Source organism: Dendrobates tinctorius, unplaced genomic scaffold (assembly GCF_039654945.1).
Source record: "Dendrobates tinctorius isolate UK_male_01 unplaced genomic scaffold, ASM3965494v1 ptg000250l, whole genome shotgun sequence".
In the NCBI taxonomy this organism is placed as follows: domain Eukaryota; kingdom Metazoa; phylum Chordata; class Amphibia; order Anura; family Dendrobatidae; genus Dendrobates; species Dendrobates tinctorius.
The window spans coordinates 2,698,302-2,718,044 of NW_027361917.1; the positions used below are offsets into that span (position 1 = coordinate 2,698,302).

Below are 19,743 nucleotides of genomic sequence, written 5' to 3' on the forward strand. Positions count from 1 at the left end.
GGCGGAACGCACAAAATAAAAATAATAAAGTGCGTTCGCCGCTCGGGGTCCACCGTGTAGTAGGTGTTACAACCACTGCTGAGTGATGGCAGGCGCAATATGGCGGTATAATGCGCACGGGTTCAACTTCACCCGTAGTGCGTAGAGCGGGCTCTGTTCACACACAGAGACGCCGCAACACAAAAACACAAAGAACACTGAACCTGTGTCACAGGGTTCAGTAAAATGCACACACGGTATCTGGTGACAGGAGCAGGCCCTAAGACAGAGGAGCTGCGTCCTTCTACACCTACCGTGTGTGCGGTGTCGCTACTGCGAGCGCCAAGAGGGGCTGCAACTGCAGCACGGCGTAGGACACTGCCGCTCGACGACAAGGCTGGAAGGCAAGCGCAATGTCGGACGCTAGCGTAGAGGTGCGGAGAGTACAGTGGCTTAAGGCTTGCCACTGACTGGCGCTGACTACTAAACTAAATCCCTAACCACATGCGTAATATCAGAGGGAAGGGGTTTCAAATGAGTCAGTCACCAGAATCATACATCCGTCACCATTCACACATAGCAAGTATAATCTATACTAGTGCATGGCGGAACGGCCATGCGCGCTTTTTATAGCCGTGCGGGACCTTCCAGATCTCCGAGATGGACCAATGAGATCTGGAACAGGACCTGGGCACATGACTCCCGATTTCCAATGGGAGATCGTCTCGTGAGCATGCCCAGTAGGAGCACAGAGGGACTTAGTCTCTGGAGCGGTCTGCTGCAAAGTAATCTCCTCTGCAGTAGAAAGACAGCAGGAGACCGCAGAATGTGAGGCTCTAGATTCCTGCAGAGCAGACGCAGAAACCTGATGCCTAACACTATAAGTGAACTACACAGCTCAGTAGAAATAAGGCCACACCCTATTTGGAACCAAAAAAACTGAACTGGAGTAGACTTGAATGACATGCATGATGTAAAAGCATGTTTACACTGGCCATAAAAGCAAGCAAAACCAAAGGAAAAAACAATGTGTGTATATACCATAATGAAAATAAATAAGTAAAAAAGTTCACTTTATGTTCACTATATGGTAAAACTGACCTAGCAACATGATTCTACAAGTCAGTATGAATACGCAGATACCAAACATGTATAGTTTGGTTTTTTTTTTACTTACGAGGTGGAAAAAGAAAAAATCGAAAATTTGTGAGGAAAAACAAAAATACCTTTAGTCATGTTTTTCTGAGACCCGTAACGTTTTCAACTTTCAGGATCTGGGGCTGTGTGGGGGCTTATGCTTGTGCCCTGGGCTGACGGATACCATTTCTCTGCTTGAAAAAGGTCCATATCCTTGGGACCGAAACATCAACAGATGTCAATTCAAGTGCAGTTTAATTGCCCTTTACTATGGTGTGCTGCTTTCATTTTTGAAGGACTATTTGTGAGGTTTGGTACATACCTGGAAGGCTTGCACCTGATGATAGTTTTATGTGCTGCTTTTTCACTTTTTTCTCTTTTATATACCATTTTGGGGTGGATACAATGTTTTGATAGCCTTTTATTGCAATGCTGCAGTGGCCAAAAGACTAATTCTAGCATTTTCATTTTTTTACGCCAGACTGTAAACAAATCGGATTCATTTATTTCATGTTTTGACAGTTTGACTTTTACGAAAGAAGCAATATGAAATGTGTATATTTTAATTATTTTAATGAAGTAAAAGGGGGCTGATTTAACTTGCATTTTTGTTTTATTTTTGCTGTGGAGTCAGAGTTCGAGTTGGAAGTCGGGGAAATTGAGGAGTTGGAGACAGTGGCTTGGCTTACCGACTCCACAGCCCTGGTTAGAAGGTTTAAAAGTTCATCAGTAAGCTGTCACTTTTCAAATAAAATTTACAAAACCATTCTTTTTAGGCACCACATCACATTTTTTTGAAGTGACTTTGGGGGGCCTATATGGCAGAAAATACCCAAAAGTGACACCATTCTAAAAACTTTTTATTTTCACAAGGGTAACAGTAAAAAATTGACTACAAAATTTGTTGTGCAATTTCTCCTAAGTATGCGAATAACCCATATGTGGGGGAAAGCTACTGATTGGGCGCATGGCAGGACTCGGAAGGGAAGGAGCAGCATTTAACTTTTTGAACACAAAATTTGCTGGAATCGAGATTGGATTTCAAGTTTCATTTGGAGAGTCCTTTGAGTGCCTAAACCGTGGAAACTCCCCAAAAATGACCCCATTTTGGAAACTATACACCTCAAGGAATTTATCTAGACATGTGGTGAGCACCTTGAATCTACAGGTACTTCACAGAATTTCACAGCGTTGAACTATGAAAACCAAACATTTTTCCCACAAAAATGTTGTTATAGAGCCAATTTTTTTCATTTTCACAAGGAATGAAAGTGCAATTTCTCCTCTGTACACGATACGTCATATGTGGTCAAAGACTACTTTTGAAGCACAGAGCAAAGTTCAAAACGGAAGAAGGGTCATATTGGAGGTCAGATTTTAATGCAATGGTTTGAGGGTGCCATGTCACATTGGCAGAGACCCTGAGGTGCCAGAACAGCACAGCAACACACACGCACGGGGTAAATATGAGCCGAGCCTTACTGCGATCTATGGGAGGCAGAGTGAACAAAACAGCAGGTGAAGAATTGATGTTATTTTTTACACCATTCCTTGTGCCCTCTAAGTGATTAGATGACTTTATGCTTCAGGTCGGTATGATTACAGCGATAGCAGATTTATATAGTTTTATATTTGGCTGCAGTCAGACACTAAAAGACTATTGCAAATGAAAATGCCAGCAATAAATCTCAAATACGCATGCGGTTAGGCGACTCAAAAATAACACTACAAGCAAGGAGAAACAACGAGTATATGTTGCCAATAACTTCAAAAAGAAGACAGTGTATCTAAAAAAATATTTTAATAATTTAGCAATAATTATACAAAAATTACGTAATACATCTATCACAAATTGCAAGGGTATATCTATAAATCATGTGACTAAATCCATGGGTCAAAAAAATGACTAGAAGATACAGGACCGGACTAATTAATTAAAGACACATGTGTACACATATGATGACATTGTATACAGATCTCAAATCCTTTCAAAACATGTGCCAAACGATATGGTGGGATCAGATAAATAAGTATTTACTGTGTAATAACTACTTTTTACACATCAACCACTATGCCGTTACATGTATATTATGTAGTACTATATACAAATAAATATATCAGGTACTATGATGCTTCTCTAATTTGTGTAATTAACAGCACCTGTAACTTACCTGTGGCACCTAACAGGTGTTGTCAATAACTAAATCACACTTGCAGCCAGTTGACATGGATTAAAGTTGACTCAACCTCTGTCCTGTGTCCTTGTGTGTACCACATTGAGCATGGAGAAAAGAAAGGAGACCAAAGAACTATCTGAGGACTTGAGAAACCAAATTGTGAGGAAGCATGAGCAATCTCAAGGCTACAAGTCCATCTCCAAAGACCTGAATGTTCCTGTGTCTACCATGCGCAGTGTCATCAAGAAGTTTAAAGCCCATGGCACTGTGACTAACCTCCCTAATTGTGGACGGAAAAGAAAAATTGACAAGAGATTTCAACGCAAGATTGTGCGGATGTTGGATAAAGAACCTCGACTAACATCCAAACAAGTTCAAGCTGCCCTGCAGTCCGAGGGTACAACAGTGTCAACCCGTACTATCCGTCGGCATCTGAATGAAAAGGGACTGTATGGTAGGAGACCAAGGAAGACCCCACTTCTTACCCCGAGACACAAAAAAGCCAGGCTGGACTTTGCCAAAACTTACCTGAAAAAGCCTAAAACGTTTTGGAAGGACAATGACCCAAAACACACTTCAAAAAACACTAGAAAATGGTTTGAGAGAAAGCACTGGAGACTTCTAAGGTGGCCAGCAATGAGTCCAGACCTGAATCCCATAGAACACCTGTGGAGAGATCTAAAAATGGCAGTTTGGAGAAGGCACCCTTCAAATATCAGGGACCTGGAGCAGTTTGCCAAAGAAGAATGGTCTAAAATTCCAGCAGAGCATTGTAAGAAACTCATTGATGGTTACCGGAAGCGGTTGGTCGCAGTTATTTTGGCTAAAGGTTGTGCTACCAAGTATTAGGCTGAGGGTGCCAATACTTTTGTCTGGCCCATTTTTGGAGTTTTGTGTGAAATGATCAATGTTTTGCTTTTTGCTTCATTCTCTTTTGTGTTTTTTCATTTAAGACAAATTAAATGAAGATAACAATACCAAAGAATTTGTGTTTGCAATCATTTTCAGGAAGAAACTGAGTATTATCTGACAGAATTGCAGGGGTGTCAATACTTTTGGCCACAACTGTATGTGTATATAATATATATATATATATACATACACACACACACATATACACACACACACACACTGTATATATCATTTTGTTGCTTTTTTTGCGCTTTTACACAATAAAAGCTATTTTATACAGAAAATAATTATTTTTGCATAGCTGTATTCTGCGAGCTATAGATTTTTTATTTTTCCACTGATAAGCTGCCATACAGCTCTGTTTTTGCGGGACAATCCTATGTTTCTAGCGATACCCTCTTTGTTTAGATTTGCCTTGTTGATTGCGTTTTATTCAACTTTGTGTTAGGCAGTATGATGAAAAAGCATAGTTTTTTTTCGTTTTTTTACGGTGTTTACTGAATGAGAGGCAAGCAGCTGACGTCAGCGTACACGTCATGCGCGCCCGTCACTAAAGGCCCCGTTACACATAACGATGTTGTCCCAGTGCAGGTTTTTGAGCTGCACGTCAGGGGTTAATGTCTGGAGCTCAGTGCAGGTTTTGACCTGCACACCTGGGGCTAATTATTTTGGCCTCTTTTTGGTTCTGGGAGAGCTTCTTAAACCCCAGGGAAGCTCCAATTCCTGCCAGTTATACTTTGCTTTTGGCCGAGTGTGCTGACCTCTGTGTGCCTGTTCGTTGTTATAGCTTGTTTATATGGTTCTGACCCGGTTCTGTTTCCCGTTGTGAGTTTCCCTGTTGATTCTGTACTACGCTACTCTCTCTGTGTATGACTCATTGCCTGTGATCTGAATACTCTCTGCTCGCCCCTCTTGTACCTTGCAGCTATCTCTGTGTATGACTCATTGGCTACATTCTGACTATCCTCCCTGTCTATGCCCCTTGGTAACTTTGTCTCGCAGTTACCCTGCTAGGAGTTCTCTTCCAGCTCCTAGCTCGCTGGAGTTTAGGCCACGCCCCTAGCAGTCACATGCTTCAGGTCCTGCTGTTCTGAAGTACGCATCTACTCGGCTGCTGCCCGCTCCACTGGTATCTTTGAGCACAGTACGCTTTACTCAAGACACGAGCACTGGCTCAGTGAGCAAGTTCAGTGCAGTGTTCCTGACATTATAACTGGCCTGCAATTTTTTTTTCTCTCCTCACTTCTGCAGCATGGACGCAATGTGTGCTTTATCTGAGCAGGTGAAATGCTTGACTCAGTCACTGAAGAAGCTTAGTTTGGAACACCAAGCTCTGGCCTAGTCCCAACGGCAGGTTGAGGACTCAGTTCAGGGGGTGCTTTCCACAGGCTTTCAGCAGGTGGGGAATAGAGATGTCATTTTAGTCCCAGCCGAATCCCCGGTTAAATTGCCAGATACGTTTTCCGGTAACAAAGATGAATTCAGAGCATTTAAGGAGGGCTGTAAGCTCTTTCTCTTTGAGACCCCGCTCCTCTGGGGATGAGAAACAGAGGGTGGGGGTGGTTATGTCCCTGCTTAGGGGGTCCCCACAAGCCTGGGCATTTTCGCTTTCCTCTTCTGCCCCTGAGAGAATGTCTGTGGATGCGTTTTTTGAAGCCTTAGGGCTTATTTATGATGAGCCTGATAGAGTGCGTTTAGCTGAGGACAAGGTGATGAGTGTCTGTCAGGGGGAGCACTCAGCCGAGTGGTTCTGTACTGAATTCAGACGTTGGGCAGCCGAGATTTCTGAAGGATGCCTTGGCACTCCATCCTCCGCCTGACTCCCTGGAGGATGCCATGACCCAAGCGGTTCGCATGGATCGCAGACTGCAGGCTAGAGGTGTTATACAACTGGAAACACCATTATTCTTCAGTGGAGATGAGACCCGGACTCTTCCTGTGGCTATGGAGGTGAGCGCTGTCACCTTTGAGGAAAAGGAAAGAAGACGCCGCAGGGAGAAGCAGTTGTGCTTCTATTGTGGGGAATCTGAACACTGAAAGAAGGACTGCCCCTCCTGTCCGTCATCCTCCAAGATGGCGGGAAACGATTAGGTCTGGGTAGTAGTCGAGGAGGCTACCCAGACCTTCAGGTACAATTTTCCTCACATGCAAAAATGGTGCTGCAGGTGGAACTGGAACTTGGTAATGGTCTGGTTCAGACTACTGCTTTTGTTGACTGTGGTTCTGCTGTGAACCCGATTGTTACCAAAATTGTGACACTTAATAAGATAGGGACAGTCAGGCTTCAGGATCCTGTTAAACTTGTGGCAATTGACTCGTCCCCTCTTACCCAGGACGGTATTTGTTGCAGGTCTGAACTTTTTTTCTCTAAAAGTGGGTTCCACTCATGTGGAAAAACTAAGTTGTCTTGTGCTAGATAACTTGCCTGCAGGACTGGTACTGGGGATGCCTTGGCTTCAATGCCATAATCCTACCATTGATTGGGTTACAGGGGAGATCACTCAATGGGGATGCAAGGATAAATGTGGTAACCTGGGACATCTTGTTAACGCTGTTAAATCTGTATCTGTGTCGTCTGTCGGTCTGGAAGGTATTCCGGAGTACCTGAAGGATTTCGAAGATGTTTTTTCCGAAAGTGAGGCTGAGGCGCTGCCACCACATAGACCCTACGATTGTGCCATTGATTTAGTACCCGGAGCCAAGTTACCTAAGGCTCGATTGTTCAATTTGTCTGGGCCTGAGCGCCAAGCCATGAAGGAGTACATAGCTGAGAGTCTCCGCAAAGGGCATATCAGGCCTTCTGTGTCACCTGTGGCAGCAGGATTCTTTGTGAAGAAGAAAGATGGTGGTTTGCGGCTGTGCCTCGACTTTCGGGAACTGAACAAGATAACGGTTAGGAACACTTACCCGCTTCCCCTCATCCCAGACTTATGTAACCAGTTAGCTGGGGCCCAATGGTTCTCCAAGTTAGATCTCCGGGGGGCCTACAATCTGATAAGGGTTCGGGAAGGGGACGAGTGGAAAACTGCGTTCCTCACATCGGAAGGACTCTTTGAGAACCTGGTAATGCCGTTTGGGTTAACTAATGCACGGGCTATTTTCAAGAATTTCATCAATGTGTTTTCTGACCTGATAGGCCGTTTTGTTATTATTTATTTGGATGACATTTTGGTGTATTCCCCGAACAGCCAATCTCACTAGCAACATTTACAGACAGTTCTTCAGAGACTAAGGGAGAACCAATTGTTCGATAAATTGGAAAAACGTTCGTTTTTTGTACAGGAACTGTCTTTTTTGGGGTTGATTGTGTCCTGTGAGGGGATTCGTATGTATCCTAAGAAGGTGCTGGCGATCGCTGACTGGGTTCAGCCTCGAGATCTCAATGGGCTCCAGCGCTTCTTAGGATTTGCGAACTATTATCGAAGATTCATTAAAGGTTTCTCACAAGTGGTTAAACCAGTCACGGATCTTACCGAGAGGGGCGCTGATGTAAAAAATTGGTCTGTACTCGCTAAGGAGTCCTTCTCAGCTATTAAGAAATGTTTCATGTTTGCCCCGGTGTTGGTACAACCAGACCCGTCCAAACCATTCATTGTGGAGGTGGATGCTTCTGAAGTGGGGGTGGGGGCTGTGCTGTCCCAGGGTCCGGCCACACTTACCAATCTCAAACCCTGTGCCTTCTTCTCCAAGAAGTTCTCTTCAGCCGAGAAAAACTATGATGTAGGCAATAGAGAACTTCTTGCGGTCAAGCTGGCGTTTGAGGAATGGAGGCACTTTTTGGAAGGGGCGGCTCACCCTATCACGGTTGTCACGGATCACAAAAATTTGGCATACCTTGAATCTGCTAAGAGGCTTACTCCTAAACAAGCCCGTTGGTCACTTTTTTTTTTTTCACTATTTCAATTCTCCATTACTTTTCGACCGGGGTCCAAAAATGTTAAAGTGGATGCCCTGTCCAGAAGTTTTGACCCAGTGTCTCCTCTGAGCCGCCGTCCTCCATTCTTACCCCAGGGGTGGTAGTGGCGGGGGTCTCAACTGAGTTGGAACAAGAAATTCTAAGGGCTCAGGCCCTAGCTCCGGCAACCAGGCCAGGGGATAAACTGTTTGTTCCAGATTCATTGCGGCCTAGACTTCTGCAGGAGTTTCATGAGTCTAGGCTGAGTGCTCATCCAGGTATCACGGCCACTAGAGAGGCAGTAGCCAGGGGTTTTTGGTGGCCTTCACTAAGGTCCGATGTCAAGAAATTTGTTTCTGCTTGTGGCGTGTGTGCCTGTTCCAAAAGCTCTCATAACCGGCCGGCTGGGGAACTCATACCTTTACCGGTTCCCGATAGGCCATGGACTCAATCTTTCCATGGATTTTATTACCGGCCTTCCACCTTCCAGGGGCAATACCGTGATCTGGGTGGTGGTGGATAGGTTTTCTAAACAGGCCCATTTCATTCCCTTGGCAGCTTTACCCTCAGCAGAAACATTGTCAAGGTTGTTTGTGCAGCATGTGGTCCGACTGCATGGGGTACCCCTGAATGTTGTGTCTGACAGAGGTGTGCAGTTTGTGGCCAAATTTTGGAGGGCGTTCTGTATGAAATTGGGCATCTCACTCTCCTTCTCGTCGGCATATCACCCGGAGAGTAATGGTCAGACAGAACGCACCAATCAATCCCTGGAACAAATTCTCAGGTGTCTGATCTCCGCCAGACAGGAGAATTGGTGTGATGCGTTACCGTTGGCGGAATTAGTTTTTAACAACCGGGTGAGTCAGTCCACCAACATGTCCCCATTCCTGATTAACTATGGGTTTAATACGCATTTTGGGGAGTTTTCACGGGTGGATTCCGGTTGTCCAGGGGTAGAGGGGTCCGTTCAACGGTTAAAAAACCTCTGGGCTGAAGTCCAGCGTAATAGCTCTCGGGCCCAGGGGAGGTACAAATATTTTGCTGACAAAAAGAGAGCCTCGGGAGACATGTTTCAGGTGGGAGAGAAGGTTTGGCTTTCCACACGTAACATCAACTTAAAGGTACCATCAGCTAAGTTGGGACCAAAGTTCATTGGCCCGTACGTGATTATGGAGATAGTCAACCCAGTGGTATATAGGTTGTGTCTCCCTGCCTCCTTAAAAATATCCAGTGTGTTCCATAAATCTCTGTTGAAATCCGTAGGGTCTGTCAAAGAGGACTCCGAGCCTGTTCCTCCAGTGCTGGTGGAGGGTCAATTGGAGTATGAGGTTGGACATATTGTGGACTCTCGGCGGGTGCGCCGCTCCTTGCAGTACCTGGTCCACTGGAAGGGATATGGACCAGAGGAGCGCTCATGGGTCCCTGCTCGCTCTGTACATGTAGATCGCCTGGTTCGGACTTTCAATGCCAAATACCCAGGGAAGCCTGGGGGTCCAGAGGCCCACCGTTGAGAGGGGGGTACTGTCATGATCCCAGTGCAGGTTTTTGAGCTGCACGTCAGGGGTTAATGTCTGGAGCTGAGTGCAGGTTTTGACCTGCACACCTGGGGTTAATTATTGTGGCCTCTTTTTGGTTCTGGGAGAGCTTCTTAAACTTCTGGGAAGCTCCAATCCCTGCCAGTTATACTTTTGCCTTTGGCCAAGTGTGCTGACCTCTGTGTGCCTGTTCGTTGTTATAGCTTGTTTATATGGTTCTGTTTCCCATTGTGAGTTTGCCTGTTGATTCTGTACTGCGCTACCCTCTCTGTGTATGACTCATTGCCTGTGATCTGACTACTCTCTGCTCGCCCCTCTTGTACCTTGCAGCTATCTCTGTGTATGACTCATTGGCTACGTCCTGACTATCCTCCCTGTCTATGCCCCGTGGTAACTTTGTCTCGCAGTTACCCTGCTAGGAGTTCTCTTGCAGCTCCTAGCTTGTTTATATGGTTCTGTTTCCCATTGTGAGTTTGCCTGTTGATTCTGTACTGCGCTACCCTCTCTGTGTATGACTCATTGCCTGTGATCTGACTACTCTCTGCTCGCCCCTCTTGTACCTTGCAGCTATCTCTGTGTATGACTCATTGGCTACGTCCTGACTATCCTCCCTGTCTATGCCCCGTGGTAACTTTGTCTCGCAGTTACCCTGCTAGGAGTTCTCTTGCAGCTCCTAGCTCTCTGGAGTTTAGGCCACGCCCCTAGCAGTTACGTGCTTCAGGTCCTGCTGTTCTGAAGTACGCATCTACTCGGCTGCTGCCCGCTCCACAGGTATCTTTGAGCACAATTCGCTTTACTCAGGACACGCGCGCTGGCTCAGTGAGCAAGTTCAGTGCTGTGTTCCTGACAGATGTCCCAGCGATCCCACCAACGATCCGACATGGATTGGATCGCTGGGACATCGTTAGGCTGATCGTTGGTGAGCTGTCACATAGACAGCCCCTCCAGCAATCAGGACCAGCGTGCATGCTGGTATCTAAGGTAAACAGCGGGTTTCTAAGAGCTGCGCGGCTCTTAGAAACCCGCTGTTTACCTTAGATACCAGCGTGCAGCGTCGTTGATCGTTGCTCTCCCGCTGCCACACGCAGCGATGCGTGCTGGCCAGTGGGAGACTAACGATCAAAAAATGGCCCAGGACGATCCTGCATGATTAGTGATACCCGGCAGGGGGGCCGGTCGCTGATGTGTGTCACACACAGTGATGTCGCTGGCGAGATTGCTGATGCGTCACAAAATCAGCCATCTCGCTAGCGCATCATAAAATCAGCTATCTCGCTAGCGATCTCGCTGTGACGGGGCCTTTAGATGCTGAAATCAGCTGCTGGCTTCAGAAACGACACAGCGGGGGAGAGGAAGTAAGGTGAGTAGGAGTGTTTATTTTTTTAGTTGTTGAACAACAGCGGCGCCCCCAGGATGTGGAGAGCATATAACTACACAGCCCTGTCTACATGGATTGGAGAGAATATGTATAGATTGGCGGGACATATAGAAAAATGGAGGAGCATATACATGGATGGGGCAAAAAATGGAATGGGGAGCATATACAAGGATGGGGGGGCATATACAAGGATGGTGGGGCGAGGATATACAAGGATTGGAGGACATATACATGAAGTGGTGGGACATACACAAGAATGGGAGAGTATATACAAGGATAGGGCAAATACATGGCGTGGAGACGCATATACCACAAGGATGGAGGGGAGCATATACAAGGATGGAGGGCATATACCACAGCGATGGGGGGGAAGCATATACAAGGATGGGGGCATATACCACAACGATGGGGGGAAGCACATATAAGGATAGGGAGCATATTCCTTTATACATGTATATGCAGTCTGGTGCATCTGCTTCTATCCGTGGATGCTCTCTGCTGCCCCCTCCATGCATCCGGCTGCTCTTTGTATGAGTTGTTCGGCACTTTGCCATACATAAGTGGTTTTGGGTTGCATGGTTATGGCATGGGGGGAGGCAGAGGTGCAGCCGCAACCAGGACTTGGTGTCTGTGGAAGGTTCAAAAGCCTCTGTAGCACATAAAAGACTAGTATTATAACTTGATTTCACTCCGTCAATCACTCCCCGACACACCCAAAATCACTTCTAACTTAAAGAAGTTTCATATATTAAAGAAAATAAAAAAATAACGCACAAAATATTGAGCTTCATTGAATAAATAATAAAGCAGAATAGCTTCCAGGCAGTATTCTTTGTTTATATGTAGCATAGGAGACAAGCGGACAGGACATATTAGATGACAACCTTGACCGTTGATACATTACGGGTGCAGTTGGTCCATCACTTAGTATTAGCTTTTCTTCCTTAGTCTCTACGTATTACATAGAGATGTGGTAGGCATGGCCAGGACAATGGAATCCTATACTGAAGCCTTAGGGCTCATGCGGACGTCCGTGGGTCTCAGTCCGATCATGGACTGGTCACAGCTCTCCCAACCCGAGCACGATAGTCTCATACAAATATATAAAGCCGTCATGCTCAGGACAGGAGATCCATAGCCAGTCCACGCACTGCGGTTCGTGATCGGACGAAGATCCAAGGACGTCTGTATGAGCGCTAAGGCCGTGTGCCTGCGAGGAGTTTTCTGGGAGTTTTTAACCCGCGTATATTTGCTGCGTCAAAAATGCAGAGACGCATTGTTCCAGCAAAGTGGATGGGATTTATATCTCCTTCCCACGCTGCTTCTTTTTTTACTCAGTGTAAACTGACCTTCGTGCGAGTTTTAAAACCTCACGTCAATACGTGTAGATTCTTCCCGTAGCGTTGGAATGTGCAGAGGTTTTTTTTTGTTTGTTTTTTTTAAGGTGGGGCCATTATACAGCATGAAGCATCATGTGGGACCATTATACGGTATCGAGCATCATGTGTGGCCATTATAGAGTATGGAGCAGCATATGGGGCCATTATACAGTATGGATCATCATGTGTGACCATTATAGAGTATGGAGCAGTATATGGGGCCATTATACAGTACTAGATGTTGGCCCGATTCTAACGCATCGGTTATTCTAGAATATGTATGTAGTTTATTTATGAAGATTCCGCGCCAATATCGCTGATTGCGGCAAATCCGTGCGGCAGGAGATGACCCGCGGCAAACATCGGGAGATTAGCGGCTAGCGCCGTTCGAATTCCGTTACAAACAGAGAGACAGACAGAAAAATATATATATATATATATATATATATATATATATATATATATATACACATACACACACACATATTTCTCCTCATACAGACGTGTGTATATATATATATATATTTCTCCTCATACAGACGTGTATATATATATTTCTCCTCATACAGACGTGTATATATATTTCTCCTCATACAGACGTGTATCTACTATATAATTGTCTAATTCTGTGTGTCTCTCTGTTTGTAACGGAAATCCCGCCTGTCGCTGATTGGTCGCGGCCGGCCACCATCTAGGCAGTGACCAATCAGCGGCAGGCGCAGCTTACAGTTACAAACAGCTGCGCATGTCGCTGATTGGTCGCGGCCGCCACCATCTAGGCCGTGACCAATCAGCGACGCAGGATTTCGGTTACAGACAGAATAAGACCATTATATAGTAGATGGAGCATCATGTGTAATGATTATAGAGTATGGAGCAGCATATTGGGCAATTATATAGCATAGAGAATCATATGGGCCCATTATACGGTATGGAGCATCATGTGGGGCCATTATAGTGTATGAAGCAGTATATAGGGTCATTATACAGTATGGAGCATCACGTGGGGCCATTATACAGTATGGAGCATCATGTGTAACCATTATAGTGTATGGAGCAGCATATGGGGCAATTATACAGCATGGAGAATCATGTGGGCCCATTATACGGTATGGAGCATCATGTGGGGCCATTATAGTGTATGGAGCAGTATATAGGGTCATTATACAGTATGGAGCATCATGTGGGGCCATTATACAGTATGGAGCATCATGTGTGACCATTATAGAGTATGGATCAGCATATGGGGCCATTATACAGTATGGAGCATCATGTGTGACCATTATAGAGTATGGATCAGCATATGGGGCCATTATACAGCATCATGTGGGCCCATTATACGGTATGAAGCAGCATATGGGCCCATTATATAGTATGGATCATCATGTGTAACCATTATAGAGTATGGCGCAGCATATGGGGCCATTATACAGCATAGAGCATCATGTGGGGCCAATATACAGTATAGAGCATCATGTGGGGCCATTATACAGTATAGATCATGTGTGACCATTATACAGTATGGAGCAGTATATTGGGCCATTATACAGTATGGATCATCATGTGGGCCCATTATACAGTATGGATCATCATGTGGGGCCATTATACAGTATGGATCATCATGTGGGGCCATTATACAGTATGGATCATCATGTGGGCCCATTATACAGTATGGAGCACTATGTGGGGCCATTATACAGTATGGAGCACTATGTGGGGCCATTATACAGTATGGAGCACTATGTGGGGCCATTATACAGTATGGAGCACTATGTGGGGCCATTATACAGTATGGAGCACTATGTGGGGCCATTATACAGTATGGAGCACTATGTGGGGCCATTGTACAGTATGGAGCACTATGTGGGGCCACTGTACTGTATGGAGCATTACATGGGGCTATTTTACAGTTTGAAGCCTTATATGGGACCATTATACAGTATGGAGCACTATGTAGGGCCATTATGCAGAATGGAGCATCATGTGGGGCCATAATACTGTATCAAGCACTATGTAGGGCCATAATACTGTATGGAAGGTAATGCAGGGCACTATGTGGAGCCCAGTACACTTTATGCAGGACTAAGTAGGGCCCATTACACTCTATGGCGCACTATGTGAGGCCCATTACACTGTATGGAGGACTATGTGGAGCCATTGTACTGTATGGAGGACATTTTGTGCACATTATACTGTATGGAGGGCTGTGTGGGGATTACCTTTGGATAATCACACCGTGATCATTCTTTGTTGGGGAAATTTAGGGGGTGTAAAGTAGGGTCATCATGCTGTGCGTGTGGAGGAATACTGTGCTTATGTATCCTTTACATATTTACATCCGGCCATTGGGCCATCTGCTTTTTTACTGTTCTTACATAACATTATATTATTCCACTATAATTCCAAAAGTTAATCGTTTTATTTGTTAAAAAAATGTCTACAATTGAGGAAGTTTCTCCTTCACAAAAATCAAGGTTGGCCCGCGACTGTCAAGGCTTTTAATTTTGGCCCTCTGTGTATTTAATTTGACATCCCATGCATGCTCATCATGATAAAGGGTTATAATTGCAAAGAGGTTGTAAAAAACAAACATCTTGGCAATTTTACTTTTGAATAAAAATCCCCTTTATTCTCAAGAACAGACCTCCACTGCAATCAGTGGCTAGTATCTTAAGCTTGGAGAACAGAATGTCATTCACCACTGGAGGTTGGTCATCTGGCCCAGGGCTGTGGAGTCGGAGTCGGAGTCGTGGAGTCGGAGTCGGAGCTCATTTTGGTGGAGTTGGAGTCGGTATAAAATGGACCGACTCCGACTCCTAAAATATATAATAAATTGGGCACAGTAGTTCAATGCAGGATGTGCTGAATATTTTTTCATAGGAGTTTGGGAAAGTTATGAAATGTCCTATAAATGGCTGTTATATTCCTGATCTAAGGCTACATTCACACACAGCGTTTTTCCTGTGTTTTTTGAGGATACGTTTTTCAGCTGCAAAAGTTGATCATCTTTTTAAAAAACTGCATCACCTGAAAGGTTTTTGAGCTCATAGATAATGTTTTCAATAGCAAAAACAGATTAGAAATCTGCTCTATCTATCCATATCTGTCTATCCATATCGTATCTGTACCAAAAAGAATGAAAACCGGGTAGTACACCAATATATATTCTGTTCTATCTAAACATCTTGATTATTGGATCATAAAAATGATTAAATGTCTGAGGTTCACATTGTACTACAATAAATTTTTCACTTAAATATAAGCAATATGTGTGGGAGTCGGAGTCGTGGAGTCGGAGTCGGAGTTGGTGTAAGGGAAATTGAGGAGTCGGAGTCGCAGGTTTGGCTTACCGACTCCACAGCCCTGATCTGGCCAGTGTGGGTTGAACAGAAAAGAATACTAGGGAGCAGAGAAAGGCGCAATAGGGTCTTATCCGGATAACAATAAAATATTTAAAAAAGGTTATGCTAACCTGGTAAGGTTGGGTTCACACAACAATGTTAAGGTGTAAAATCCCAGATTATCTGTTAGGCTATGTTCAAGTTGCTTTTTTTAATGTAAATTTTAACCCATTGCCGATATTTGCAGTACATGTACGCCTTGATCGGGAAGGAATTGCCAACCAATGCACTAATTGTACATCATGGCGATCGCCTGCGCACAGAATCAGCTGACATCCGGCTCTCTCAGGTCACCCGGCACTTTAAAGGGAATCTGTCACCCCATTTTTCGAGTATCAGATGCCGACACCGCCATCAGGGGCTTATCTACAGCATTCTATAATGCTGTAGATAAGCCCCCGATGTAACCTGAAAGATAAGAAAAATTAGTTATATTATACTCACCCAGGGGCGGTCCAGTCTTGGTCCGATGGGTGTTGCGGTAGGGCAGAGCAGAGTACTGTAGTGAGCAGATGCCGGGAGAAGCCTGGCGCCTGCGCACTGCAGTGTTCTGCTCTGCCCTCAACAGGGCAGAGCAGTGCGCCTGCGCAGGAGCCACGACGGGAAGCAAAGAAGAGGACGTCACCGTTAGAAGATGGGAGGCTCCGGACCGGACCACGACACCCATCAGACCAAAATCGGACCTGGACCGCCCCTGGGTGAGTATAATATAACTCATTTTTCATATCTTTTAGGTTACATCGGGGGCTTATCTACAGTATTACAGAATGTTGAAGATAAGCCCCTGATGGCGGTGCCAGCAGCTGATACTCGAAAAATGGGGTGACAGATTCATTTAACCCAAAAAAGCATTCCAAAAATTCCAGTCAATTACCTGAAGGGTTAATAGACTTCTTGAATGTGGTTTTGAGCACCTTGAGGGGTGCAGTTTCTAGAATGGAGTCACCTTTGAGTATTTTTTGTCTTATAGGCCCATCAAAGTCACTTCAAATGTGATGTGGACCCTAAAAAAATGGCCTTGTAAATTTTGTTGTGAAAATTAGAAATTGCTGGTCAACTTTTAACCCTTCTAACTTCCTAACAAAAAAAAAGTTTCAAAACTTGTGGTGATGTAAAGTAGACATGTGGGAAATGTTATTTATTAACTATTTTGCAGGACATAACTCTCTGATTTAAGGGCAGAAAAGTTAAAAGTTTGAAAATTGCAAATTGTGCATAATTTTTGCCAAATTTCTATTTTTTTCACAAATAAACACAAGACATAGCGAAGAAATTTTACCACTATCCTAAAGTACAATATGTCATGAAAAAAAAAAACAATCTCAGAATCAGTGGAATCCGCTGAAGCATTCCAGAGTCATGACCTCAAAGTGACAGTGGTCAGAATTGTAAAAATTGGCCTGGTCATGAAGGTGAAAACAGGTTTGGGAAGGGTAGGGGGTGTTAAGGGGTTAAGCAGCATTTTAGAGTATGCTTCCACGGTCAGTAAATGCTGCGGGTTGGATGCTGTGTACATCCACAGCGTTCAACCCGCAGCGGCCAGATGTTACAGCATACTGGAGGGGATTTTAATAAATCAGATATCCACTATGCGTAACCGGACGTGTGGCGAGTCTTTCCAGAACGCAGCATGTCTATTTATCTTGTGGAGACGCTCAGTCTCCGCAAGATAAAGTCACCCAACAATGTATAGGACGTGGTGATTCCGCACGGTTCAATAAACACATCAGAATCACAGGTGTTCAAAAGCCGGCAGCGCTTTGGACACAGCACATGTCTGCCGGATACTGACCGTGGAAACATACCCTTACAGTACCAGCAAAAGCTATGAGATTTTAGAAATCTCCTGCACACACTTTGCTTTTCCTGAATGTATTGGAAAGCTGCTGCGTTTTTGAAAACTACAGCATGTCACTTCTTTCAGCCATAGGAAACAATGAAAGCAAAAAAAAGCAGCAAAAAACCCACAGGAATCAGGTTTTGCAGCGTTTTAGCTGGGGGAAAAAAAAGCACGTACAGCACTATGTGGAACACATTATTTTTGTGATTTTCCAAAGTAATTTCTCGGTCTCCTCACCTAAGAATGACAGTCCGGATTAGTACAGGTTAATTAAATTAAAGGTGCGTGCAAAGTAAACATTGGCTGACCAAGGTGTGAAATACCTGACCAACTCTAAAGGGGGTTTTACACATAGCGATATCGCTAACAATATCGCTAAAGCATCACCGATTTGGTGACGCAGCAGCGATATTGCTAAGTGTGATACTTACCTCCGACCGGCTCCCCCGCTGGCTATCGCTGATCGCGCAGCTCCATTTCTCGTCGTCTGCTTCCTGCTGGCGCCGACGAGCGACGCGTGGAGGCGGGCGGGAGGATGTCAGGATCGCTGCGTGTGAAAGGTGAGTAACGACCGCTAGATCGCTGCTGCATCGCTGTGAGATCTTCAGGTGTGGCAGCTCACTAGCGATCATTTAGCGATGCACCAGCGATCCTGACCGGGTCATATCGCTGGTCGGGATCGCTGGTGCATCGCTAAGTGTGACAGTACCTTTAGGTTGACCAAAGTGTGAAAGTAAACTCTTAGGCCGAGGTCAGACTTGCTAGAAACTCGCACCTCAATACCTGGCACTCGGATCGGAGCGCTCAGCTGCATAGAAATACATGCAGCCACACACTCCGCTCCCGAATACCGGCGTCAGTGCCGGGTATTGAGGTGCGAGACTCGTGCGAGTTTCTCGCAAGACTGACCCCGGCCTTAGATGCAGTCTACTATGTCTGAGTTTCCGCCTCCTGTAGGTATATACTCCCGAAAAAAGTGCAGATCAAAGCGAACGTTCACTTTGCCATCACCATTGCAGTCTATTGGCCCCATCCTAACCCCATGTTGAGGGGATTTCAGACGTATGCCCCGACAGGGACACAGAACACAATATGAAAACACCATTAGACAATACTTCAAAGTCAGACTGACGAGAAGGCTGCTGGTCTATCACACCAGGTCAGAAGCTGCTGGAGTGCTGCTCAATGAGGCATCAGCCCCGTACTGTCCTTAGAAAGGTGGCTTTCCTCCTCTTTCTCTTCCGGAGTGGTCAGAGCAGGACCCCTGCAGGCGATCAGAGACGTTGCTGGTCACCTGTGTGGCCACCGATTGGCTACAGCGGTCACAGCTGACAGAGCCAGAATGACCAGCGAGGCCCGGGGCAGCGGTGACTTTAGAGCACACTCAAGATCTTTGCAAAACGAAAAGTATGTGGGGTGGCCGCTCCCTTTAATGGCGACCCCCAAACAGCAGATTCTGTCACTTCCATGTGACTGTGGCTTGTAGATATGATTGCAGCCAGTTCCCAGTGTTGTGAGCCTGCAGGACACTCAGCTCATCAGTAATGACCAGAACTAGGAAGCTGTCCCTAGCAACCAGCTTCCATTGGTTGCTAGGGCCGTTTCCCCTGGCTGTACGGATAGCAGAGACGGACACAATGCCTAGGCCCACAGCGGCGGTCAGTACCGGGCCTGTGATGCTGCTCCTCTCGCACTCACCAGTCTCTCAGGCTCTTCCGCAGCTTCTTCACCTGTTCCTCATACCCGCCCCCCGCTCCGTCCTCCATCATCCCTGGCAACACCAGACGCAGCCGTTACAGTAGAAGAGACCGTGTCTCAGTAGCGTTCCCAGCCCAGAATGCAACGCGGCAAATCATGGCAGCAGGGAACTATAGCAACCGAGGAAGCCAAAAATCGTCACGAGGTAGGCGGCAGGTTGTCACGTGACGCACATACTTGCTGTAGGGGGTCAGTCAGGTGTGTGCCGGCTCCCGTGCCTCCTGCGCCAGAGCGGTCATTACCGGCGGGTCACATCAGATTTCCAGAAATGATGGGGCCCTCTCAGACATGGGGTGATGACGGCAACCAATGCCCCTTAACCCTTAAACAACTGAACCACTTTGTGCCCAGA

General features: G+C 45.6%; 1 protein-coding gene across 6 annotated transcripts in view; it reads right to left on the reverse strand.

The window, feature by feature from the left end:
* Window positions 1–19,502, reverse strand: part of KIZ (kizuna centrosomal protein) — a 205,321-nt gene extending 185,819 nt beyond the window's left edge. For 2 of the 6 annotated variants that reach the window (XM_073557411.1, XM_073557407.1), the window contains exon 1: window positions 19,332–19,502. In XM_073557411.1, coding sequence (XP_073413512.1) covers window positions 19,332–19,402 — 71 coding nt within the window. In that variant the 5' untranslated portion in view covers window positions 19,403–19,502. Of the gene's footprint in view, window positions 1–18,765; window positions 18,851–19,331 lie in introns of those variants that run through there. The other 4 variants (XM_073557406.1, XM_073557408.1, XM_073557410.1 and 1 more) reach the window with 4 other exon arrangements.
* Between the last annotated feature and the right edge of the window lie 241 nt (window positions 19,503–19,743).